This window comes from Manis javanica, chromosome 18 (genome assembly GCF_040802235.1).
Source record: "Manis javanica isolate MJ-LG chromosome 18, MJ_LKY, whole genome shotgun sequence".
Taxonomy (NCBI): Eukaryota; Metazoa; Chordata; class Mammalia; order Pholidota; family Manidae; genus Manis; species Manis javanica.
Window position 1 is genome coordinate 1,361,637 of NC_133173.1, and position 26,268 is coordinate 1,387,904.

Sequence of the window (26,268 nt, forward strand, 5' to 3'; positions counted from 1 at the left end):
ACAGCCGCACCCCGCGGTTTCCACGCCTCTGCCCTCCTTGCTGTCCTCCTTGGCCCCGATCCCCCTGAGCTCCCATCTTCTCTCTGAAAACTGGCCCACATTCGGGGCCGCTGGGACCTACGGACTCAGATTTCAGATCTGGGGATAGACCGCAGTGGGCGGTCTTTGCACAATGGGGAGTTTGTCCTCAGTGTTAGGAAAATGTACGTGGCAGCCAGAGGGTCTGTGTTTGCATCCCACTTGTGAGCTGTGGTCTATCCACAGGGCCCATCGGGGCCACGCCAGGCAGGGGCCCCAGAAGCAGAGTCCCCCTCAGGTGCCGCCTCTGGACTCACGCCCCCCTGATGGGGATGATGCGAGCAGCTTCAAGGCCGGGTAGAGAACTCAGGGGGCCGCCTGGCGTTTTGCATCCTGGCAGCTTCCCCCCATTCCTGATCACGGGTGATCAGCCAGGTTACTTAGTGTCTGATTTCCTCATATGCAGAAACAGGATAGTGATTTTTCCCTCACGAGATTACTCGTGGATTTACTGCAGTGACACATGACCTGGAGTGAGTGTCCATACATTTTTATTTTTTTTACAGTTCTTGTCCAGAACTAAGGTCACTCTTCAGGTTAGACAAGGGGGAGGGGGAGAAAAAGCAGCAGAATCGAGCATATGCTCCCTCGTTGTACCTTAGTGTCCGGTTCTATCGGGCCATGTCTTTGGGCTCAGCTCTCAAGGTCGTCCACTCTCCCGCTGCATGTTTTGGCCCCAAGGGCAAGCACCAGGGGTCAGAGGGGCTGAGCCTGACAGTCAGCAGCCTTGACCTGGAGTTTGTTCAGAAACCCTCTGAACCTCGGGCCTTTCTCCTAAGAGCCAGTCCTCAGCTCCAGCTTCTCTGGCTGCATCCGAGACCGTCCGAGGTAATGGGTGTGACTGTGTTGCCTACAGGGCAGGGCTGGACCTCAGTTGTGGTTAAACTCGAGTCTGCACAGCTCTCTTTCCAAGCCGAAGATGAGGGGTATCTACTGGGCTCAGAATGATGTTTCCTAAAAAGTTCCCCACCCGCCCTTCTTTTTAGGTTGGCTATACTTTGCCTCCCCACTTCTCCCGGCTGGTCCCTTTGGTGTCTGTGCCAAAGAGGCCAACAGCTGCAGCGCGTGCCCTGAATTGCACGTCTCTGATGACAGCCCCAGTCTGGGCGAGGCACACCCCGGCTCCGGGACAAGCCGCAGCTGGCAGGGTCCCACGCTCCTCCGAGCCTGCTCCCTGCATTCTCTACCCGGCCTTGGAGCTTGCTTGCGTCGTCCCCCATCAGATGTGCCACGCGCTGGGTGGGATGCTGGGTTCAGGGGCTGGGGGCGGGGAGCAGGCCAAAGGCCAGTCCTTGCCCTCAGCACAGTGCATGGCCCAGTGGGAGGAGGGCCCTGCGTGCAGCCACCAAGTGAGGACGCGAGTGCCCGAGGGCGCAGCGGGAGGCTGGGGCGCACCCGCTGCCCAGCTGGACAGCCTAGATTCACATTTCGGTTCTACCACGTTATGGCTCTGTGACCCAGGCACGTTACTAGACCTCTCTGAGCCTACTTTCCTTATCTGTAAAAACAGCGATGAGCATGGCATTGCCGGGAAGACAGAGTAAGGCAATATATGTAAGCACTTAGCTCTGAAGCTGCGAGAGAGGTTCTCAAACCTTACTGCCCGCTAGAATCACCTGGCAGCCTCGCAGCGCCCTGGCGCCCAGGCCACACCCAGACCCAGTGGGACCTAAGCCTGCACATGAGTGTTTGTATAGGCTCCCCACGGGGTGCGGGTATTCGGGCATGGTGGGTTGAACGTAGTGGGTCCTCACGGAAGGCCGGCCACGTTCACGGCGCTGGGGTGTGGGACAAGAAGCCAGCCAGCCCCTAAGAGATGGGACATTTCCACAAGGCCCCCCACGAGGAGCGGGAGGGCCCTGGCCAGGAGGTTGGGTGCCGTAGGGCCCCGGGCACGGCATTTGGCTGCCCTGCGGCTTCGTGCTGCTCTTCCTGAGCGGCACCGATGGGGGCAGTTGCTGGAATGCTCATCCCGGCCCCTGTAAATTGCTTTTGCGGCGGCGACAACTTTAGACCTGTGAGTGTATGTTTATAACATTAATCATCACCTTCTTTCTTTACCAAAAAAAAGACTTTCCTCTGTAATTTCCCTGCCGTGCACAGGCCACTACAGCAGATGGAGTCAACCTCACCACTGAAGTCGTCTACAAAAGAGGCCAGGATTATAGATTTGTGTGCTACGACCAGGGCCAGGCCTGCCGGAGCTACCGTGTGCGGTTCCTCTGCGGGAGGCCGGGTAAGCTGCTCCATGCTGGGGACCCAAATGCAGCCCTGGCTCTGTTCCTCGAGCTGGCCGCTACGCACCGCGAGTTTGGGTGACTGGGTCAGCGGCCTCCAGGCATCTCAGGGACACGGCGCACCTGCCAAGCTCGCAGTGGAGAGCTCGCCTGTGACCCGGGAGCTGCGGGCGGTCCTCGGACTTGGCCGAGGCCAGGAGAGCCCCGCCTGGCCCGTGTGCCTTCCAGGAAGGGGACGGGCCCTGGTCAAGGAAACCCGGGTGCAGTGGGCAGGCCCGACCTGCCTGCAGCCTGCCCTGCAGAGACCTGTGGTTGTTGCGTCTTTGGGGGCTATTACTTTAAACCCAGGCCCCGAGGCGCCCTTTACAAGGGGGTGGAGATTTTGCTTTTTTGGCAGAGGCCCTTGCCATCTCCAGAGGGCAGTCCCGAGGGGTGAGAACTCCTGGGGGAAGGGCTTATGGCCACTGCGAATAGTAGTTGAGAGGAGCTATATTGGTGTTAAGTCTTGAGCGAAGCGGGTGTGGTGCGGCAGCCACAGTTAACTACAGGGGGGAGTGAGTGGAAAATTCCCCTGCCTGGAGCTCATGAATGGCTCTTTTCTGGGAGGTTTTTGTTGACTTCAAAAGCCTGGACCAGGACTGGGACGGCTGAGCCCGGTGATCTGGGTTCTGGGTAGGCAAACCCATTCCTCATTTAGGGAGGGGAAGGGAGGGCTGGGCAGTCAGAGGCTCTTCAGAAGCAAAGTGCTGCATCTCCGTCCCTCTTCCTCCACGTCACAGTGAGGCCCAGACTCACCGTCACCATCGACACCAACGTGAACAGCACCATCTTGACTGTGGAGGATGATGCACGGTCTTGGAAGCCTGGGGACACTCTGGTGGTCGCCAGCACCGACTACTCCATGTACCAGGCAGAGGAGTTCCAGGTGCTGCCCTGCAAAGCCTGCTCCAGCAACCAGGTCAAGGTGGCAGGTAGGACCTCCACTGACACCCCCCGAGGCTGATGAGTCTGAAACTCATTAGGATTAGCGCAGGCTGAAGTCACCACAAATCGACAGCAGTCATCTGTTGCCACACGATGCTGCGTAACAAAGCGCCCTTGCAGTCCGTGCGGGCATTAGCCCCTTCTTCGTGCACCTGCAGTTGTCTAGCTAAGGTTCAGCTTCTCTAGACGAGCTTGGCGTCAGGCAGGGACGGAGCTGGATTCGGGTCAGCTCTGGTCACTCTCACTTGTCCCAGGATGTGTTCTTTTCGTGGAGGGAGGTTGGAAAGTCCTGGAGAGGAGAGCAGGGGCACAGGGGTCCCTGCAGGCCTGGGCTCAGGACCAGCGCACCCTTGCATCCACAGTCCAGCAGGAAAAACAGATCCCACGGTCGAGCTCACACAAAGGGGTGGTGAAGCCTATTTTTCCCATCAAGATGACAGAGAGGGGAGTGAATATTGTTAGGAAATAAAGTCTTAAGCTTATTAAGGAATTCATTGAGAGGCTCTTCAGTTCAAAAGCTGATACAGAAGCTGAACAACTGGGCTGCAAAAGGACAAGGAAGAGGTTGCTTTGGAGGTCAGGGGAGCAGGGGAGACAGGATGCGCCGTTCACACGGGAGCTGAGGGCCCTGGGTCCTCGCTGGGTGGGACAGCGCCTGCGGGCAGCCGTCGGGATGTCAGGCCTCCTGGGCTCCTGGCAGGTGTGCCATTCAGGCCGTCTGAGCTGATGATGTCACTCTCATCGTGAGGTGGCCCTTGGTTCTGGGGCAGCGCCTGTGCTTCCGGGGGTGAGAGCATGCCCTGAAGCCCCGGCCTGTGTGGAGGGGTCGAGGAGCTCCCTGGGGCTCTGTCCAGACCAGCTGCAGGCCCAGGGCTGCACAGGGGGGTGACAGGGGGACAGGAGGGGCCCACGTGATGTGGGGCATGATCGTTGCCCCTGAGCACGGGGTCTGGGTGGGAGTGCTGGTGAGCCTCCCCTCCTGGCAGGGGCGTCCAGAGGGTGTGGCTGCTACTGGGCTCCAAGGCCACACAGCGAGGTGGGGCTGCTCTGGCCTGAGTGCCGAGGGAGGGGGGTAAGCAGGGGGACGCCGATGCCCTCCAGGACCCTCCTGCCCCTCGTTTGGCACTGCCTGTGTGTCCCCTCCCCTTGCCCACCCCGCCTTCTGTCTGTGAGGCCCTGGGGACTGTCCCTGCACAGAAGCTTCAGGGCTTACGGGAGACAGGGCCCGCATGTGGGTGGCACCAGAAAAGCTCCGGGTAGGGGTGTGTGGTGTGTGTGTGTGTGAGGCCCACTGCCCCGCTCAGCCCAGCCCAGCCCAGCTCCGTTGACGTGGAGCAAGGCTTCCACCTGCTTCATTCTTTCCCAAGACTGTGCCCCCCACACCCCAGTAACCTCTCTGGGGTTTTCTCCCCAGGCCACTGCAGAGAGGGCCACAGCCGTCTGGAGCCTGCGCCCTCCCTGCCCCCAAATTCCAGTAAACAGGCCTTTCTGCAACTTAAGTGTCTTCTGACGGGAAACAGATGCGGGTAACAAAGTAATGAAAATGTGTGAATCATCTAAAAAAATATTTCAAAGTTTTGCCAGCCACAGTGAGATTCTCAACACCTCCTGACATGACAACTGGAAGTCCTCAATTTTCTGCCCTATTTCCATTCCCACCTTCCTGCATGGCTTGATGCAGCCCCGCCCCACTTTTCAATAACACTATGTTGATCAGTATTCACGTTTCCCAGTTCCCTGTGATGTACCCCATTCTTTATGATCACTAGCTTCTGTTTTCCCTGTGACACAGATGAGGAAATAAGGGTTCATGGAAATTAAATGTCTAGACTCGCGTTTTCCAGTACAGGAGCCACCAGCCACGTGTGGCTACACATAATTAAAATTAAATAAAATTAAGAATGTCATTCCCCATCATGCCAGCCAGACGCCCAGTGCTCAGTGTGTGGCTAGCGGCTGCCGTGTTGGACGGCACAAAACAAGCATTGCCTTTGACTCCAGGGGCTCTGCAGGGGAGGCTGGTGCAGACCCAGGAAGTCGGCCTGCTTGATCAGAGCAGGCTTCGAATTCAGAGCTCTGGCTGCCAGGCCACTCACCCCTCCTCCACGAAGACCCCTGTTCCCAGCATCTCTGCCCAAAGATGCCCGGACTGTAGGCAGATCCGGGGTCTCATGATGTAAACTTGCCTCTCTGGGACCCCCAGCCTGAGTCCCTCTGGGCTTGTCCCCTCCCCGCCCCTAGACGCTGGGGGCTGCAAGTTTGAGCCCCAAGAACTCGAGCCTGTGTCTCCCGGGGCAGGTCCTTGGTGTTTATTCTTCTCTTGACCTGCGAGAGCCTGGTCCTGTGCGTGTGCTGTGGGGGCGTCTCTGGGGTGTGCATTGGGGGGCAGCAGGAGGGCAAGCGCCAGGAAGGAAGGCCCACTGTGTGGGGAGACTGTGCACGGCCCCTGCCTCTGGTCATTTCCCAGGATGAACCTGGCTTGGCCAGGAAGGGAGGGAGGATTCCGCCCGCAGGCAGGATGGGAGCCGGGAAGTCAGGGCACACTACTTCCCAGGGTGGGGGGCTGGGGGTGGCCTGTGAATGACAGACTGGCCTTCCGGTGTTAAAGGCCCGGACGGGGGGCTCCACAGCAGGGGGCGGGGGCAGCGTGTTGAGGAACCGCAGGGCTCTCAGTCTGAGTTAGCTGCTCCCGCCCAGGGGTCTGGTAGACACGGTCCCCCCATCTGCCTGGAAGTCGCTGGCCCATTTCCCCCAGGCCCTGGGTTCCAGCCCTGCCCTGCGGAGAAAGCCTGGGACAGTGGCCGGACTCCTGCCCCGCAGGCCTCAGCCCACTGAATAATCAGAGCTGCCCTCCGGGCTTTGCGCTGTCGTGATCTCCATTTCACAGACGAAGAGCTGAGGGTCAGGGACTTACAGCCACGGCCTGAGTCGGGATCCAGTGCAGACAGCCTGGCCCCAGGGCCACAGTCCTGCCCATCCACTATCCTGTCGCTCTAGTCGTGAGCGAGTTGGGTGCCCCAGGAGGGCCCTCTGGCCGCCCACTGGAGGAGAAGCCTCTGGTCAGCATCCTGTCTGGACACCACATTTTAGGGGGTGCTGACAAACTGGGAGAAGCCCCTGAGCCCTGAAATGCATGTGCTGGGGGAGGGCTTGGAGTCTGGGGACATGTGCCTGGAGACGGGCAGCCCTGGGTTCTGGTCCCGTGCGTGCTGCAGGATCTCGGAGAAGCAACGACTGGGGCCCAGGGTGGTGCGGAGGGCTTGGCTGAGAAGGAGCCCTGGGAGCAGGACTGGGGAGGACAAAGCCAGTTGCTGCAGGGACAGGGTGGGGAAGGCCGTCCGGGCCGGAGGGAGCAGCTTAGGCAGATGCTCTGAGACGCTGCAGCAGAAGGGGATGTGTGACAGTGAGGTGGGGCAAGCCCAGAGAGTCCGGGGGTTCACTCTGTGCATCCTCAGAGCTGCACGGAAGCTCCCTTCCACGTCCCTGCCTGGCAGGACTGCGCTGGCCACACTCCATGCTCAGCCCCTGGAGTCAGCAGGCTGTGTCTGTGCCTCTCAGGACGGGGCCCGCAGGCGCCCCGCTTGGGCTAGCTCACTCATGGCACTGCTGAGTGCCTCCCCGGCGCTAGCAGGTGGTTCTTCCTTCCGCACCCAAGGACAGGCCAAGGCACCTCGCTTGGCTGAGGCGGCCTGAGGGAGCTTCCTGGGAGCGGCCTCTGAAGCACCCATGAGGTTGTACCACAAAGAGGTGTGGATCGGGCATGGCCAGAGGCATGGGGCCCAGCAGACCAGGAGCCTGTGGGTCCTGGGGGACAGATGCCCGGCTCTGTGACAAGGAGGGTCTGACTTTAGTGACCTGTTTGCCGCAAGTCTGTGTAATGGGGGTGGTTCAGGAGGCGAGGCTGAGCAGGGGGCAGACGGCGCTGAAAATGTTTCTTGTCCACATTGATTCCCGAGATCTTCTACTGACAAGGGGCAGTCAAGGAAGGACAAGCAAGGTCTGGGCCACCGAGAAGGCCGGGACAGAATTCTGCCTGCGGGAGATTTGCCGGCTCTGGAGAGAGGGATGGAAAGAGGTGCCTGAAAGGGGAGGAAGGACAGTTGGGGAGGACGAGCCGGCAGCCCTGCTGGGGACACCCAGATCTGCGTCTCTGCCATCAGGGACCACGAGCACCCATCTCAGTGGAACACTCGCTGGACGTGGGGTGTTCAAAGCTGGCATGCGCACGGTCTCTTTATCAGCAGCCAGACATGCATGGGCTGCAGCTTGCTGCCTGGCTCCCCAGCCGGGGCCCCAGGGCAAAGCTCGGCCTCATAACTGGTGTCCTTGTGAAGGTCACAGAGCTGATGGGCCATCCGGCAGGGATGGAAGAAGGGGCGTCCACATGGATGGCCAGAGGGGACCCTGCTTCTGGACCTTGACCCTGTGGAGACGTGTGTGGCCTACACCGGAAGCCCCAGTGAGATGCCCTGGAGGGGGGGGCCACCGGCCCAGCTGACTTGGTCCGTGCCCGGGCGTCTGAGCCCACTGAATCCCAAGTGCTGACGGCCGCCACCCTTGGCATGCACCCCTGAGCCCTTTGGTGTCAGGGATCTTGAGGTGATAGTAAATTACAGTAAATAAACCCATTGTGAAGTTGAGACTTTTTAAAAGGACTGTGTGGTAGGCTAAGTAAGGGCCCCAGAGATGTTCACGCACTGACCCCTGGGCCTGACCCTTGGGGCCCGGGAACGTTGCCCTCTGCCTGAAGGGGACTCTACAGACAGGCTTAGGCTACGGCCCATGAGTCAGGAGACTGTGGTGGGTTTCGGGGAGGCCCAGTAGAATCACAGCCCCTAATAGAGGGACACGGGAGGGACAGAGGAGGAGGATGTGATGAGATGACAGGAGCAGAGGTGGGCGCCTGCCCAGGGAAATGCTGGGCCCTGGAACCTCAAAGGGCCAGGAACGGGCTCTACCCCGGAGCCCAGCTGCTGGCACCTCAACTGCCTGCCCCTTCTGGCCTCTCAGACTGTAAGAAAAGAGCTTTCTGCTGCTTTAAGTTACTAAGTTTGTGGCCATTCATCACAGTGGCCCTAGGAAGCTGACCTTGACTCCCAGGGGGCTGTTCCTCAGCTCTGCCGTGCGCCAGTCTCACTTCTTGAACTATGATGCTTCAAAGAAACCTCCATCTCCCTGAGTCTGCAGAACCCCAAACAATAGCCCCCTCAGAGGCACTGTGGCCCACCCACAGGATGCGCCCGGGGAGCACTGGGGGGCTGCTGGCTCTTCCTGGGACGCGGGTGCAGGGTCAGGCCACTGTCGGAGTGCCGCTCGGGGCTCATGACCCCGGCCTCCGGGGGAGGGCACCAGCGGGTCATAGGGCTGAGCTGTGTGCCCTGTGACTCAAGCCAGGGTCACAGGGACAGCCCAGTGGTGTCTGTGCTGTGCTCAGGCCGCGCTGCACATGGGGGAAGTCTGCCTGTAACTGCGTCCTCCCCTGGGACCGAAGTCCCCACCAGCTGGGTCAGCTGTCTCAGTGAGGAGTCCAATTGGGAGGCAGGCTGATGTTGTCATTGCAGAAAGGGTCTGGGGTGCTGCGGGGACAGAGCCTGGGGCTGCGGGTCAGGGACAGTTCCATAGTCCCAAACCCCTGCCACCCGCCCCCGCACGGGTGGAGGAGGGCAGGACAAGTGGATGTGACAGGACTGGGCAGGAGGGGGCAGAGAGGGGAGAGTAGGGACCAGAAGTCCAGGGGCTCTGACTGCAGCAGGAAGGAGACTGACAGGGGCACTGGGAGGGGCGCCGAGTGGGGCAGAGGGCTTCTGGTTGTCAGTCTTTAAGGATAGGGAGGCCTAGAAAGTTTGAAATTGGAGCATAAAGAACCCAGATGAGGGAAGAGGTGAGGTTGCCAGAAGGGGCGAGCTGCTACGCTGATGGATACAAGGGCCATGGCTGGCAGAGCCACAGCGGGCAGAGCATCCTCTCCTCCAAGCCCAGGGGTCAGGAGGTCAGCACCCCGCTGGAGGCAGGCTCCTTTCCGCTGTCCCACGGGCACCGCAGAGGCCCCGGAGCCAGATACAGTGCTGGACGCAGCTCCCATCTGGCTCTTTGTAGGAAGTCCAGTTGCAGATACAAACCTAGGTGAGGTTGAGGGCGGAACACAGATCTGCCCCCCTCACCAGGACACAAATAGCCATTTCTTCCCTGGGGTTCACACCTAAGTGCTCATGGCCATGAATCCAGGTCTTCACGCACATGAATTCCCCTGCGTGGGCTCCATTCTTCCATGCCCTGGGCCTGGGGGCTGCAGGGGCCACCATGCGCACAGAGCCTGGTGACACACACACACAAGGGCCAGAAGCACCTGCCGGGGCCCAGGCGGTACCTCTGACTTCCCACAACCCCCTTCTTCCCTAGGGAAACCAAGGTACCTGCACGTCGGGGAGGAGATCGACGGTGTGGACATGCGGGCCGAGGTGGGGCTCCTGAGCCGGAACATTGTGGTGATGGGGGAGACGGAGGCCGAGTGCTACCCCTACAGCCACCACGTCTGCGACTTCTTTGACTTCGACACCTTTGGGGGCCACATCAAGGTATGAGTGCCTGGCTGAGGCGCCAACCAGGCCACAGTTCCCACGACGCCAGCCCATAGGCAGGGGTCTCGGCAGGAAAGGGGCAGGAGGAGCCAGAGGTGGGACCCTGGGCAGAGGACCTCCTGGGAGTTGGAGGAGCCCCGGGGGTATCAGCGGTGAGCCGTTCCCCCCAACACGGGGGAGCGAGAGACGGTGGAGCCGACTTGGGGGATGCTCTACTGCCCAGAGGGGCGCACATCGCATGGTGCCCCCCGCCCGCAGGGTGCTCGGCCCTCGGCCTCACTCCCGTCCCCTTTCTTCAGTATTTACTCCCAATCACATCCTGAAAGGACTGGCATTCAGCTCACAGAAGGTCACGTCCACAGTGATCCAGGAGAAGACAGATAAAGCGATGAGCAGGACAGAGAGCTAGGCGTTCTCGCATCAAATTTACCCGTGTTTCCTGATGGAGAGACTGGCAAAGTCAGGAATAACAGCTGAGGGTGTCTTGCTGCTGAAGCAAGAGAAATGATGCCAGCTCATCGGCGCTCACATTTTCCCAGCGTGAAGCTCAAACATGAATTTTTTGGCATCTTGATGTAAAATGCTTTGCCCTGCATGTTGGGTGTCAGTTGGCATCCCACAGCCCTCTGTCGCTCTCCGGAGTTTGGGACCAAAGTGGATAGAATCGTCTTAGAGTTTTGTGAGGACAGTTCCCTCAAAGCCAAAACCATGTGCCTTAAGGGTGACTTTTTAGTGGCCTAGCTGAGATTAGCGGTGGACTGGAACTTACAGAGCTCCTGCTGGGGCCTTCCTGGAGTAAGACGGCGCTCGGGCCTAGGGTGCAGGATTCCCGACAGCTGTGGCCCCTGTTCGGTAGAGGCTGGCGGGTCCCCCAACCACGTTTCCAGAGATGAGGTGGGGGCAGGGGTGGGGGCACCGCCCTCAGTTGAGAAACTCGTTAGAAACTGAAGCAGAAAAGGCAGGTTTGTGTTCCACGAGATGCCGCAGCTGCACTTCCAATTCTGAGAGCAGCCCCTGAGCGGGAGCATCCCTTCCCGCTGCGTCCAAGCCAGGCCTCAGAAGCCTTCTCGACGGGGCGGCCGCCCCCAGAGCTGGGATTCCAGGGGGCACCTGTTTGAGGGGGATGATCAGCACGTCCTTCAGATCATCCTTCTCCAACGGAAGCTGGCTGAGCCCAGCTTTTGACAGGAATGGCGTTCCTGGAGCCAGACACTCAGTGTGGCAAGGGGTCCCCGGGGCGCGCCAGGGCTGGCTTCAGGTGCTCTGTTGAGCGGGCACATGGGGTGCCCCACAGGCACACACACGCTGAGACAGATGCCCCACTCAGTGTCCCCTTCCCCCAGCCTGGAGAGGCCTCCCGCGGTGACGTGGCATCGGGTCCCAGGGCCCGTGGACCACCCCCCTGCGGTCCCCAGCCTTCTAGGGCACGGATTCCACCTGCCTCCCCTCAGGCCATCTCAGGCGTATCCTTCCTCTTCTCAATGTGACGCTGGTGGCTTAGGAGGCAGGGAAGAGGGTGGAAGTGAGGCCCAGCTGCCGCCGCGCCCCTCTGCCCCTCTCGGCTCCAAGCAGTTTGTCGCCTTGTTATTAGTAGCACCTTGTCCGCCGTGGGTCAAGAGGGGCCAGGCATCTTAGCCCATTTGCAGAGAGTGTCTTTGATTCACTGAGCACCTGAGTGGAGATTAGGGAAACATCTTGAGGAAAATCATTTTCGGGATGTGGGCACCAGTGAGGGGGTTCGGGGAGCACCGCACACACCTGCTGACCCCGGCTCTCTTCCCCCAGTTTGCGCTGGGGTTCAAGGCGGCACACCTGGAGGGCGTGGAGCTGAAGCACATGGGGCAGCAGCTGGTGGGTCAGTACCCAATCCACTTCCACCTGGCGGGAGATGTGGATGAGAAGGGAGGCTACGACCCACCCACGTACGTCAGGGGCCTGTCCATCCACCACACGTTCTCCCGCTGCATCACCGTCCACGGCTCCAACGGCTTGTTGGTAAGCAATCCCCCTGCCCGCCCCCATGCCAGTCAGCTCACTGCTGGGCCCGGGGACCTTTAGCACTGGGAGGATGTTTGGGTCTAGTCACAGTCCAGGGCCACTGGGGGGTCAAACCATCCTTAGGTGACATTTTAGAATGATATCACTTGAGAGCAAGTCACTAGCCAGGAGGAAGGAGAAGATAGGGGTGTATCCTTGCCAAAGGGCACGAGCATCAGAGATGGGCGGGTAACCAGGTCGAGGGGGTCACCGGGAGCCTAGCTCCTGCTGCCCTAGATGGGAGTCCAAGAATCCTGTGTCACTGCGGGCATGACAGATCTGCCAGCTGCAGACAAGGGGGCGCATGCCACGTCCCTGTGCCCTGCAGACTTGGGGCAGTGGCCGTGAGGGGCCCTTTGCTTCTGTTGAACCAAGTGCCCGTCAGAGCAGGCCCTTTGGGAGAAATCGGCAGTTCAATAGCGAATTGGTGTGTGTGTCAGAGGCGTGTCTCGATTTGCACAAATTATTTTTCCCCTAACTTGATCCTTCTTTAAATGAACCAAACTTACATTTTCTATAAACTTTTAAAAGTGAATGTTACAAAACGGCAGGCCGCCAGCCAAACCCAGCTTGTGTTTTGTTTGGCTTGTACGGTATTTAGAGAAACATTTGATCATTTTTACACTGAACTGATAATTTTACACTAAATTGAACTTTCTTTAAGTGGGCTAAACTTATATCCTCTATGAACTTTAAAACCGGATGTCACAAAACGGCGCCCTGCCGGCCGAACCCGGTGACCAGATGTGTTTTGTTTGGCTTCACCAGTGTTCAAGGAAACATTTGAATTAGTTTCCATCATTTAAAAATGAAGAGATTTCACATAAAAATCTGGATTTTTGGCTTCTTTTGAAATGTAGTCTGTGTTGGCAGACCAGACCCGCATTCCTGCGCGCCACCAGCAGATCGGGCCAGAGCAGCTGCCCTGCTAAGCCCGGCCGTCTTCTCCTGTTTACCCCATGCCCACCACTTACTGGTACGTTCCAGTTAAGGCCCCTGGCTGGGGCCACTCGGTTCATTTCCTGCTGGCCCCTGGACATCTGAGTTTGAAGCTCTGCTTTGCAGCAGGCATATGGAGCTCCCCACCCAGTGCTGGTGGGCAGAGGAGGAGGCCTGTCCTATGCAATGGGCTCCTGTGTCCTGAAGGAGTGCCTGTGGCCACTGGGTTTTCAGCGCTCTTATGTGAACCCCCACTGAGTACACAGCTGAAAGCATGGCTTTGGGGCCCAGTCTGGAGGGGCCTGGGTCCCAGGGCTCGGTCTGCAGGTCATGCACTGGAGGACCTTGGGAAAGTTGCTCACCCTCTCTAAACCTCTGCTCCCTCCTCAGCCGGGTGGGACAGTGGCACCCAGCACGGGAGGCCATGAGGAGCAAGTGCCACAGGGCCACTCGCCGGGCTGGCCAGGAACCCCAGCAGGCCGTCCTCCCAGCAGGTGGTTGGAGAGGTGCAGGCTCATAGCTGCTGGAAGATGTGGGACTTTTGTCCAGCTCAAGGGGGAAGCAAAGGAGACTGTTTCCTGCTGGAACAGAAAGACCACTGGGTTTAAAATAAGTTCAGAATGTCAGGGGTACCCAGGGTGGGCTTGGCTTCTAGAGCCTCTGCCTGGGTTCCAGTGGCTTCTGCAGCAGCTTCTGCAGCGTGGCCGGGGCTGGTCGTCGTACCTTCCGTGAAGTGGGGAGGAGGGCGTCACCTGTCCTCTGTGGTGCCGGCAAGGAGCGGGTAAGGGCATGAGGAGCGCTGAGCCCGGGCCCGGCACCCCTCAGGCCTGGGAGCAAGGCCTCCGGTCTGTTCCACTGCCCGTGCTCTTTGCGAAATGAATGTGCGAAGGGGATTGCAGAGCTGTCGCTCATTCTGAGGGATTAGGGGTTTGGGGGGCTTTGCTTGCTTTAAGTACCTGTTCTGAAGTTTTGTCCTTAAATTTTGCTTAAATCCATCTGTTTAATGTGACTCAAGAGGACTATTAGGAAGCCTGTAAGTGCATCGGGCCGGAGAGCCACTGGGGTGCAGCACAGGAGTGGCCGGATGGGTCAGACGCATCTACACTTGGGATATTTTTTTGAAGCCAGAGCCCTGAACAACCACCCGGAACCGGAGGATCCTGCCATCTCCGTACCAAGGCCTCCCTCCAGCCTGGCCCCCGGGGATGCTGGCCACCAGCCAGGGAGGGAGCGTCCGTCTCCCTGGGCATCCGTCAGGTGCCGGGCAGTCCTGGAGCCTGGCACAGCCTGGGAGGTGCCAACTGCTGGTCTCATAGAGCTCCAACCAGTGAGCTCAGGGCCGCACTTGATGGCCAAACCGGGGGGTCAGGATTTGGAGCCCCCAGGCCAGTGTGGCCTTTCCAAGATGAAACCAGATGAAGCACAAGGCTCTAGTGCCTGAGCCTCGGAGGCAGTGGGGTAACGGGCGCATTCGGAGCCCCTCCCCGAGGGCCACCCCCCCGACACACACACAGGAGCGGGGTTCATGGATTGGCAGCTCTCCCTGTAAATGCTCCCCCACTGGCAGAGAGTTCCTTGCCCAGAAGCGCGGCCTCGGGGCTGACCTCTCTGCATCGGTGTTTCACATTCGCTCCCTCTCTGTGGCCCGAAGGACTTACCAGCGCTGACTGTGTTTGGAAAGATGGTTTGCGCTGATGGGAAGAAGGGAGGCAGACACGGACAAGGGCTTTCTTCTGACGCAGACTGCAGAGGCCGCTCAGTGGCATCGTGGGTGCTGTGCCCTAGAGCTGCTGGAGGTGCCCCAGGCCCTGAACAGACAGACTCCGGCTCCCTGGGAACAGGGGTCTGCATGTGCAGAGCGCAGAGGGCCTGAAGGCTGACCCTGTGGGGTCCTGGGCAGCTGCCCCCTCGCGGGCTCCTCTCTCTACCCCTGTAGACACACACTGGTGCCCTCTGGCTGTGGAGAACAGCTGCCCTCACCCCTGCTTCCCAGGGGGAACCCACTTTGCTCTTTCCCATCTTTCACCACCAGCTTCTGGCTTCTGGAAGGGGTATTCTGAACTTGGCATTTCCACTAACACCTGCTTCTCACTCCCAGAACAGAAAGGTGGGCTTCTCAAGTTTTGGTGCCCATGAGCCTGGTGGTGGCACTCAGCACACACCACCTGAGACCCTGTCCAGAAACCCACCCTCACCCAACCCCTTGCTTTCACCCTCATGGGTGCAGCAGCCCAGCCACCAAGGACTGAGTCCTAGTGGTCCGCATTCTCATCTGGCCAGTGTGGACTTGGGGGACTGGGGGGCACCTTCTAAGCCTCAGTTTCCCCCTGTGCACAGTGCGAATGATGACAGAACCCGTCTCAAAGGCTTTTGGGGAAGATGGAACCTCATGATGTATGTGGCGTGCTTGGAAGTGACGTTGAATAGCATCTTCACGGGCTTCTCCCTCCAGCTGGGGGTGTGTTCACCCGGCTGGCTCCACGAGGTAGTAGTCAGTGTCCTCCACACACAAGCATAGACCCAGTGGTTAAACGACCTCGCAAGCACCAGGTGCACTGCCTCCTTCCCCGTTTGGAAACTCCCCATGCACACTAGCATACTCGAGGGCTGCCATAGAAACACATTTAATGTTGGTTATCCTCACAATGCCAAAGCTCAGAGCCCTGTTGCCGTACGATTTTGAACCTCACAGAGCTAGGATTCTACAGTGCAGGTAATGCCTCTCGAGGTGCTGACATCATCAGGGCGTCCTTGACTCGGGGTGGTTCATGCATCAAATTCTCTTTAAGACTCAGCAACACAAATCCCCCCTTGCAACACGGCTCTTTTCTTTAGCCGCTTGAACCGTAAAGCTCAGAAATTACGCTCTTCCTTCTAACGTGATCATCATCCTTGTCAAGTTTCTCACTGATACGAACTATGGCACCCCCACCCCAGAGGCAGAATCAGGGGTGCTTGTAAACAGCGCTGTCTCTTTCTTGCTGTTTATAGGAAGTCACTACAACTGGACGGACCTCATGACTTGATTTGCACAGAACTGTTCCATTTTATACCTGCTATCCCAGCTTAATTACTGACACACCTTTTCACTCTTAAACGTGTCCCGGGTCAGACTGTGAGCTAAATGGCCACCCTAACTGGAGCAGCCCATGGGAGCTGTGGGGTCTTCCCCTCTGCGGCGCCCAGATTCCACCTCCCTGCAGACCTAATCTGAACAGCTTTCCGGAATGGCTCTCACAGCTGCTGTCCAGAGCAGGGACGATGCCCAGGAGAAGGGGGGACGTGCAGTCTGTGCGATAGGCAGGGAGCTCCCGCACGGCTTCCAGCCATCACGCTCAGGGGGCTGGTCGCCCTTACGCAGCTGTGACTTACCGTTTATCTAGCTGTCTACTTCTCTAGCTATCACCTGTCATCTGTATCGCTCTATATCTACATTTATATCTACCTGCCTATCTGTCATCTCAAGCTATGTCACCATGTAAATTTTTAATTTGTGGGACTATTCTAAGGAAGAGCAGTTGGAGAATGTCAGAGCTGGAAGGGACTTAGGGACGCTCAGGCCAGTCACACAGCAAGTCGTGGCGGAGGCTAGTCTTGGACTCGTGCCTCCCGCTGCCAGCCCAGCGCCTCTTCCTGCCTTATCCTGCCCCCTCATGAGCTGTATGCCAGCCCCCACCCCACTGCTCGGGAGGGGGCAGAAGTGCAGCAGGGATGAGTGGGTCAGACAGCCGGAGAGTCCGCTTTCAGTCCTGTCCCTGCAAGGGAGGTGACTCGGGGCACTGGCTGCGTCTCAGCGTCCTCAGTGGGAAGGGGATAGTAATTGTGATAAGAACTCAGTGAGATGATGTATGTCACATGGGACCATTCCCACCCTTTCCCAGGAGGATTTTTCTCTCTTGAGCATCCCTCAGGGGTCTTAGAGGGAGTTTCTCCCTCGGGCATTTGTGAGAATAAGAATGTACCTGATTCATTAATTCACTCACATTCCACGGGGTGCAGAGAAGGTGGTCCAGACCATGGGGCAGGTGAGGGCTTACAGTTTGCAAGAGCCTCGGGCAGGAGGCAGAGAGCCTGCGTGTGAACAGGGCGCCTCCGCGGGTTACCGTGTGCCCTCGGATCCCCCAGCCCCTGCTCTGAGTGTCGGTGTTCTCTGCCCTCGGGTGAGGGCATTGAGCTTGCTCTCAGATGCCCCTGACAGCTCGAGTGGCCCATTCCCTCGCCTCTCCTCCTGGGCTTGTCTTTCCTGGCGATTTCTAACAGCCTCTCAGCTCCTGAGGAGCAAAGAAAGCAGTCCCATTGCTTGAGCGTGGTATTGACTGGTATGCTGACTGAGGGGCTGGGTGTGATCCGCGTCACACCCTCACCTGTTGCCAGAGATTCAGGGGAGATGCTCTTTGAGGGAACAGGGCTTGCCCGGAACAAGGCAGCTGGCATGTTGGGTTCCCCCACACGGGGTGAATGGACACAACTGAGAAACAGCTTGCAGCCCTGGCTTTGCCTGGAATTGTGGGAGAGTTCAGCCAGATTAGAAGGTATGAGAGCCCAGCGCAGTGCTGGGACATGAGGGCCCCGGTCCCAGAGCGTCAGGGCATGGCTGCCCGGGAGCTGGGCAGTAGGCGAGCTTTGTCGTGTGACAGACTTCAGAGGGAGCCGGGGCTGCTTGCCCAGATGGGTGCTTCTCAGTCAGGGGCCCCCCAGGGGCATGTGGCAGTGAATGCCTGGAGGCACTTGTGGTTGACCCGACTAAGGAGGTTCTGTCACCCACCTGCAGCGCCCAGGATGGCCCCTTACAGTGTGACACTGCAGACGACTTGTGTTCGGATGGGACTTGCCAGGGTCTGGCCTGGTGGCAGGAGCTTACTAGGTGGGGGTTGGAGGGCTGCCACAGGGGAGCAGGAGATTCCCATGTTGGGTGACATCTTTGGGCCATCAAGACCGGGGCAGGGCAGCCAACGTAGGTGAGGTGCTTCCCCATCCCGTGTCCCACTGTGGGCAGGCCTGCCTGAGGCCGTGGGCTTCTGGCCTGGAGTGTTCAAACGGAGCAGGATGCCCGTTTGTCAGGAACGCCTGTGAACAGGGTCTGCGCTGGACAGGGAGGTGGGGCTTGTGCTCAGGCTCCCAGGGGGACCCTGTGGTTCTGAGGTGAGTTCATAGGGCTCAAACCCAGCAGGGGCCTCAGCGATCATGGAGTTCAAGCCCTCATCTGAGGTGGGGAAAGTGAGCTGAGGGCACTGGAGGGGGTGGGGGGCTTGGTGAGACCCCTGCGCTGGCAGGTGCACCGCTGACCCCGAGCCCCGGGCCTCCCGCCGTCTTGGAAGGGCCCTGCTGCTTCCGGCACTGATCTGTGACTCCAAGAAGGGTGTTGGAGAGCTGGGGTTTGCACGCTGTTCTGGTCCTTGGCCTGGGGGTGGCAGACGGGGCTTGACGTGCATCGTGGGCGACTGGGCCAGCCTGGGTCCGCAGGTGAGGCCACACTGAGGAGGGTCTAACCGGTGGAGCACACAGCCCACCTGCCATCTCCTCTTGGACCCCCTTCTACATTCTGCCCCCTTTCCCACCCGTGGAGCCTCAGATGCACCACCTCCAGCTGGAAGGGACTTCACAGCCACCGTCCTGTCGCCCTGACCCACCTTCCCCAGTCCCAGCACCTGTGTCAGGTCCGTCTCCAGACCCCCAGGGCCCTCATGGAGCCGAGAGTGCAGCTGACACTGTTTGCTCGTTGAATGAATGAATAAGCACATGAATAATTGCGAGGTGGAACGTCCCACTGTCTGTTCGCCGCAGGTCAAGGACGTCGTGGGCTACGATTCTCTGGGCCATTGCTTCTTCACGGAGGACGGGCCAGAGGAGCGCAACACCTTCGACCACTGCCTCGGCCTCCTCGTCAAGTCCGGGACCCTCCTCCCCTCCGACCGTGACAGCAAGATGTGCAGGACCATCACTGAAGACTCCTACCCGGGGTACATCCCCAAGCCCAGGCAGGACTGCAAGTAAGAGCCCCCCTCCCGCCCGTGCCCCGCAGGGCGCCGTGGGCTCGTGCTTCCCGGCCCAGCCCCTGGCTCTGCCCTCCTGACCTGACCACTGAGCGGCGTGGGCCACCTACCAGTCTCGCTTCTCCGAGAGGGCACGAGTGTGTTTTCTCGGGCCCCCCTCTTAGTTTGCCCCCCGCGCACCGTCCCTGGGCAGAGAGAACCACTTCTCAGCCTCGGGCTTTGCTCAGGCCACACGCTGCTTCGAGGAGAGGAGCAGCTGCCCCCTCGGCGGCCGTGCACCACCGCACGGACCCACTTCCGGACGAGAGAGACAGAGCAGTCGCACGAGCTCCCTGTGCGATCGAACCCCGAGCCCAGCCACTCCCTTGTATGGCCTCCTTCCTGGGTTCTTCTGACTCACTTTTAACTTTAAGCCGAGATCAGCCCCGCATAGACAGCTCCCACCTTAAGGAGCCCCTTTCAGTTCTGAACATTGTCAGTGTTATTTGCCCCACATTCTGATGGGAAGGCCGGGGTCAGAGCCACGGCTCAAGGGTCCCTCGGGTCTGACCGGAGGCTCCTCAAGCCGGCAGTGGAGGGCCTGGTCCGAGCCCGCCTGCAGGCAGGAAGGAGCTCGCAGCCCTCGCGTGACGCTGCCCCATCCCACCTCCGCAGCGCTGTGTCCACCTTCTGGATGGCCAATCCGAACAACAACCTTGTGAACTGTGCCGCAGCAGGGTCGGAGGTGAGCAGAGGCAGCCTCTTTCTGCAGAGGGTCCGGGTGGGGCTAGGCGACAGCAGCCGGGGCTGACCCTGAAATGTGTGCTCTGAGCCCCGGCCGCGGCTTCACCGCAGAGGAGGGGAGAACCAGGCTGGGGGCCAGAGGGACATAGCTCCAAGCGACGGCGCTGTCCTTTTGTCACAGCGGTGGTCATGGCTGATAGCACGAAGCACACTTTATGGGAAGGAAACATTATTAGATTAAATTGTAGCTTGGGAGAGTGCCTGGCTCATTGATGTTCTGAGCTTAAGTAACTTCTAAAATTTTTTAATTGAGATACATACCACAGAATAGCTTAGCTTAAATAATTTAATTCTGGCCACAGCCCTATGAGGCAGATACCTGTCATCTGATGGGCATGGCAACTGAGGCCTGGAGAGCCAGCCCTTCTGTGTTGAGGAGATGGACCCCCACCCTGACTCAAGTCCGGCTGCTGGGGCCCACGGCCGATAGAGTAGTTGATGAGGAAGGGCCAGTGGTCAGGGTGGACCCCATAAGATTTATTTGCCACTGACTTTTCACTGTTCCTCCAAGGTGTGTTGGGCTGGGCGGTGGGGATACTTGGGGGACAGCCAGGGTATGCGCCCGGCTTGGGCCCTTCCTACCGTCGCCCAACTGGGAGCTCGCGGGTGCTGACCTCTGTGGCTCTCCCCTTGTGCCCACCTCCACCAGGAAACCGGATTCTGGTTCATTTTCCACCACGTACCGACAGGCCCCTCCGCGGGCATGTACTCCCCGGGGTACTCGGAGCACATTCCACTGGGGAAATTCCATAATAACCGAGCGCATTCCAACTACCGGGTAAGCCTCGCCAGACTTCGCCCTGCGGCCGCTGGGCCACCTTCCAGGCCTGCATGTGACCAGGGCCGCCTCCCAGGATGGTCCAAGGAAATGCGCGGCCTCCCAGGCCTCCTGGGCCTCCTGGGCCACTGGCCACTCTTAGCAAGGACCTCCTGTGGCTCTTCCTGCCTTAGGCACTGCCTTCGCATCTGGTGGGGCCAGAAGAGGAGCCACATGTGGCTTTTCTGAGCCGATGGGGGACAGATGAGGAAGTCGAGGCCCGCAGAGGGGATGGACACACTCAGGGTCCAAAGAAAGGTCTCCCCAGGGAGAAGGCCGTAAGAGGAGAAGAAACCTCGGAATAGAGCTGTACTTCCACCCAGGCAGTGGGGTGGGGAGCAGGGCCCTGTGAGGAGGCAGAGAGGACCCCAGGGGCAGTCGTGTCCCCAGAGCCAGGAAAGAAGAGTTCAGAGGGCAGAGTGCAGGCAGGAGGGGGCAACCGTGCCTGCTTCATAAGGAGAGAGAATTGGCGCGGCCGCAGCCAGGTGTTTCTGAGGCCATCGTGGCACCAGGGCCGTGCCTTGTGGGGGCCGCAGGAGCAGTGGAGAGAGCGTGTGGCTGCCTGTCAGGGCCTCTGGGAGCCTCCACACAGCTGGGTGGGCCAGGCAGCAGCATGTGTCTGGACAGGTGGGCAGGAGGGGACCTAGCGGGGAGGATGTTCTCCAACCGGGAGGCAGGAGGGTCTCAGGGCACATTCGGGGACGCTTGAGGGAAGGCGGCAGGCTGGGAAAGAGGCCAACGGAGCCTCGGGCCGGGCCGGTTTGGCTGGCTGAGCAAAGCAGGAGGCCCTGTGCTGGGTGGTGTCCACACCCAGTCAGCCTCCAGTCTGTAGCCTGGACTCTCTCAGTCCTCACTGCCATCCTTGGAAATCGGTGTGAGCAGCCCACCTTGAGGCTGTGCCTGAGGCTGGAGAGGCGAGGGCACAGAGGCCATTTACCCAAAGTCACAGCTCAGGAGAGAAGAGCTGGCGCCTTATCCTTTGGTTCACGTTGCCACTTCTTAGCCATAAGTCAGGCAAACGGGGCCAGAGCTGGTTTCCTCCAATTGCCTCAAGAAGAGAAACCCGAGTCCGAGCAGACGGAAGGCTGATGGTGGCCCTCCCTGCAGAGCGTCCACCTGCCCCAACCCACACACCCGTGGCTGGCAAAGCGGACACCTCTGCAGCCGAATAAGAGAGCAACGTCTTCAAGTCAGGCAGGAGCAGAGGCAGCGCCGTGGGGGGGGTCGCAGCCCCCCGCCCCAGGGGCCGAGGAGATGTGCCTTCAGTCTCCTTGGGGCCACTGCAGACACGTTTCCCAGGGAGGCGCCCCCACCGTCCTTGATTTCAGACCCGGGCTGACAACTGCCCGACGCAGTGTGGGTCCTGGCGCGGACTTCGCCGTGTGGCCTTGGGCAATATATGTGGCCCCTCCAGACTTCAGTTTCCTGGTCTGCACATCACAGAGGAAACTTTATTCCAGATTCGATCTGAGCAGTGCGGAACGATACATTCTTCACCTCCCTCACTGCAGACCCTCTACTTCTGTGAAATATCCCGAGGGCCACGCTGGCGTTACTGCGGCGTTCAGTAGGCAGGGAGGCTGACTGTGGGGGGGCGCCTCGGCCTGCAGGGGAAGCAACAGGCCTGAATGTCCCCTCTCCCCAGGCGGGCATGATCATAGACAACGGAGTCAAGACGACTGAGGCCTCTGCCAAGGATAAGCGCCCCTTCCTGTCCATCATCTCTGCCAGGTAGTGGGCCTTCAGGGAGGCATGTACGCCACCCCCTCCAAGACCTTGTGACCCAGCCCCATTCTCTCAGTTCACTCATTCACTCATTCACTCACTCACTCATTCATCAAATGTCCGTTGAGCACATTCTGTGTCGTGGGCATGGAGCTTGCTGCTGGGGGAACCGTGGTGAACCTCTGAGCTGGGCAAAGTATGAGTTAGGGTTCAGGCTCCAGCAGCCAAAAGGAAACAGAAATTCCTACAGGTTTCTGGATCCCTCTGCAAAAGGCAGCCTCGTAAGTCAACAGAAATGGCCAGGGTCACAGCAGGCGAAGGGAAAAGAAGGGAAGAATTTCCCCATCAGTTTAATGGGAAGGGACACGCCGGCTAAGTGAAAGGCCAAGGGCTACTTTTATAAGGTGCTGTCTAAACCTCTAGGTTATCAGGGAAGCCAGCACCCCTTAGAAAGTCCAAGTTGCTTGGTCTCCATCAAAAGTGAACGTCACTGGTGACTTGATAACGTCCACGACTCTTGCTGGACTGGACATCAGTGAGCATCTGGGCTCAGTGCCCCATTTTGTAGCTAAGAAGCTCAAGCCCAGGAAAGGTACTCGGTCGGGGTGACCCCCCAGTGAGCAGAGAGAGCTGGCACCTCAGCCTTGCCTTCCGGCCACCGGGGCTGTGTCGCATGCCGGGCTTGGGGCTGGCTGTCTGAACGTTCCTCGGTGACCCCAATGGGTGGGGGTTCCTCAGTGGTGCTGAACGAGAGGTGACGTGTCATGGGGCTGCCTGGGGGGAAAGGCCTCTTGCCTCTGTGATGAGCCCAGAAGGGTCACTGCAGGGCCCCAGGATGCAGGCTGGCCGGGGTTTCATCTGTGTGTTCTGGGGCCCCGTGAGCAGGGAGACACTCAGCCGGAAGGGAGTCAGCTCAGGGGTCCCCCCAGCACCGCCGCCTGAGCCCCCCGCTGCTGTGTCACAGGTACAGCCCTCACCAGGACGCGGACCCGCTGAAGCCCCGGGAGCCGGCCATCATCAGGGAGTTCACCGCCTACAAGAACCAGGACCACGGGGCCTGGCTACGCGGCGGGGACGTGTGGCTGGACAGCTGCCGGTGAGCAGACAGCGCGGGACGCTGGCCCAGAGGGCGCCATGCTCCTCCCCCTGGGCCAGCGGGGAGAGGGGAGCCAGGCAGGGGTGCAGAGTGGCAGCAGGCAGCGGCCCCCACAGCCCCTGAGAACAGCAACTGCCGTGCGCTGAGGGTCATGGTCTGCCTCCGCGAGGTCCCTGGGCTTGGCTTGCTTGGGCCGCACAGCCAGTCGGTGGGGGGGAGTGAAGGACGCTGGCGTTTTCTAGGCACCTACTGTGTGCTGAACCCTAGGTCGTATTTATTTCTCACCATGTTTCTCAGATAGACACTCTCACCCCACTTTAGAGCTGGGAAGCTGAGACTCAGTTTAGTGAATTCCTCAAAAGTTCACACAGCCAGTGACTGAATGGAGGCTTGGCTTTTCAGTTCGCTGGACTCCTCAGCCCAAATGAAGGAGGCAGGGGGCCCTGAGCCCTGACGTGAGGTCCCCAGGGTGAGCCACCAGCCCCCGGGACGAGGGCCAGGAGGGGCAGCCACTGAGATGGGATTTGCTTTACAGCCACATCGTGAAATGTCTCCTTATGGGCCTCTTGTGCTAAAAATGGGAAATGAGAAACTATGTAAGAAATAAATGGATCTCTCCATTTTATTGTGGCCAGTTAATGGAGAGCTAATGGTGGAAGGAGGCGGGAGGGAGTGGAAGTGTGCGAGGGACACAGGGACACAGAACACGCATGGGCAGAGACGGACAGACGGACGTGGAGGTGCCCTGCCGAGAAGCAGACGGTGTGCACTTTGCATACGGGGTCAGAGAAGGCGGGGGTCTTTGAGGCAGTAAAGGGAAGCCAGTGGTTCTGGGTGTGGGAAGAGCTCGGGGGAAGAGGCAGGCCTAAGGCCCTCAGGTGGACTTGGGCTTAGGAGAAGGGGAACCTCCGGCAGGGCAGGGCTTCCTGTGGAGGCGGAACCTCCAGTGTGATGCCAGGGACAGGGAAGGGTCCTTCCCGCCGTGGCTCCACTGGCCGGAGGGAGAGCGTGCTCTGACCGTCTGCTCTTGTCCCCAGGTTTGCTGACAACGGCATTGGCCTGACTCTGGCCAGGTAAGAGCAGCTGTCAGCGTCCTGTGGCCTCTGGGGGAAGCCGTCTCTGCACATCTCATCCCAGACGTTTTCTCTCTGCAGTGGTGGAACCTTCCCGTACGACGACGGCTCCAAGCAGGAGATAAAGAACAGTCTGTTTGTGGGCGAGAGTGGCAACGTGGGGACGGAGATGATGGACAACAGGGTCTGGGGCCCCGGCGGCTTAGACCACAGTGGGAGGACCCTCCCTATAGGCCAGTAGGTTTGCTGCCCCTACAGCTTCCCCGTCCTGCGTGGCTTGACCGAGGCAGCAACGGGAGGGGTGGTGGCATGATTTTACCTGTTGATTACGAATTCCTCCGTCCCTGGCCTGCCGGGGACAGCACGGCAACAGCTGGATTAAACAGCAGTCGGGGGAAATCTAGGATTAGAGAAAAAGAAACTGCTGAGAATGAGTGAGCAGGGTGGCATGGCTATCAGAGAGCACGCCATGGCTCTGGGGCTGCGTGAGTGGAAGGTGGTGGCCGGAGCCACGGCCACGGGCCCTTCCTCCTCCGAGAGCTCGTCCACTTCTGGGGGCGGCGGAGAGAGGCTGGACAGCCCACACCCCAGAAAATGACCTGGAGGGCGTCAGAGCTGCGTCATCGCAGACTGGGACCGTCACCCCAGAGATGGGATCACACTTTGGGGACGAGCGCAGGTCGTCACGCGGTCTCGGAGCTGCTGTGCACGCAAAAGGCAAAGCCCATTCTCCGTGGGCCTCGACAGCCAGGATTGGTTTAGTGCAGGAAATAACGCCAATGGGTTTGTTCAACAACAGAGCAGCCGGGTGTCCTGAAGGGTCATGGGCTCTGTCCCAGGAGTTCCCAGGCTGGTTGGTAGCCAGGCGGCAGGGGCAGAGCCAGGGGAGGGTGGGGCTTGGAGAGCAGGTGCGCTAACAGAGCACCCAGACAGCCAGTTCTCCAGAAAGCCACGGCCTGGGGCTGGGTGGGGAGGTGTCCCCCCCCTCGGATGGTGTCTCTGCTCAAACGCAAGTTCAAGCCAGGGTGCACAGTTCCAAGTGCGCCCGCCGCACAGGGGTCCCTGTGCTCCAGGCCTGAGAGCAGCCCCTCCTGCCCCCTGAGCGTTCTCTCTCCAGGAAAAGATAATTCCTGTTTTCTAGGCCGGGCACAGGCCTAAACCTCCCACCCCGAGTGGATGTGTATCTTTGAGAAAGTTTGCAGACAGAACCACAGTCTCCTTTGGCCCAAGCTGCCAGAAGCCCTTGTTTCTGTCTATAGTGGTCCCTCCAGATCATTTTTGTGAGCCCTTGGGATCTGCGTACGTGGGGTAGCTTTGTGGAGGGTAACCAGCCTCCCGGGGCCCGAAGGTCCTAATGATTTGCAGACACGAGCTGGTTCGTGGAGGCCGATGGCTCTCCCAGGCGCAGGCGGTCCCTCAACCCACCTGCGAGCAGGGGCCTAAGCCCACAGTCCTCGTCGTGGGCGAGTCGTCCCAGCGTCCTGGGTGGGGTCTTAGGCTTCAGCACACAGTTCACGCACATAGCTGGTGGGAAATGCCTTCAGTGGAAAACGGATGGAGGCGCCGCCTGAGAATCAGGATTCAGGGCAATGACGTTAATCAATCACAAACATAGAAATACATGTGAGAAGCCCTTGGTGTCCACCAAAGGGCACATCACCAAGGCTGGGGTGACGGGGACTTCTGCAGAGAACCCTGTCTGAATGGAGACAGGCCGAGGGCTGAAGATGGGGACAGCAGAGGGAGTGTGGCCTGTCCCCCTGCACTGAGCCTCTCTGTCTCCTTTCCCCCTTCCCTCCTCATGTGGCTGTGGGAGGAGAGGGTCTGGCCCAGAGGGGCCCGTGGAAGCCTAGAGATTGGTGCTTGCAGCATGAGCAAGGCTGGGGCCAGGAGCCAGGTGGCCCCTCTGAAGCCCTGCTCGGGAGTCC

General features: G+C 59.5%; 1 protein-coding gene across 5 annotated transcripts in view; it reads left to right on the forward strand.

Annotated features, from left to right (window-relative positions):
- The window catches only part of CEMIP (cell migration inducing hyaluronidase 1), a 113,969-nt gene that overhangs the window by 71,937 nt on the left and 15,764 nt on the right, over positions 1-26,268 (forward strand). For all 5 annotated transcript variants that reach the window (XR_012127110.1, XM_073227095.1, XM_073227097.1 and 2 more), the window contains 11 exons: positions 2,182-2,314; positions 3,095-3,286; positions 9,699-9,874; positions 11,663-11,872; positions 18,638-18,843; positions 19,501-19,570; positions 20,279-20,407; positions 22,092-22,177; positions 23,136-23,267; positions 24,305-24,340; positions 24,422-24,577. Coding sequence is in view for 4 of the 5 variants with exons in the window: in XM_073227095.1 (XP_073083196.1) it covers positions 2,182-2,314; positions 3,095-3,286; positions 9,699-9,874; positions 11,663-11,872; positions 18,638-18,843; positions 19,501-19,570; positions 20,279-20,407; positions 22,092-22,177; positions 23,136-23,267; positions 24,305-24,340; positions 24,422-24,577 (1,526 nt within the window). In the remaining variant the exon portion in view is untranslated. The remainder of the gene's footprint in view (positions 1-2,181; positions 2,315-3,094; positions 3,287-9,698; positions 9,875-11,662; positions 11,873-18,637; positions 18,844-19,500; positions 19,571-20,278; positions 20,408-22,091; positions 22,178-23,135; positions 23,268-24,304; positions 24,341-24,421; positions 24,578-26,268) is intronic.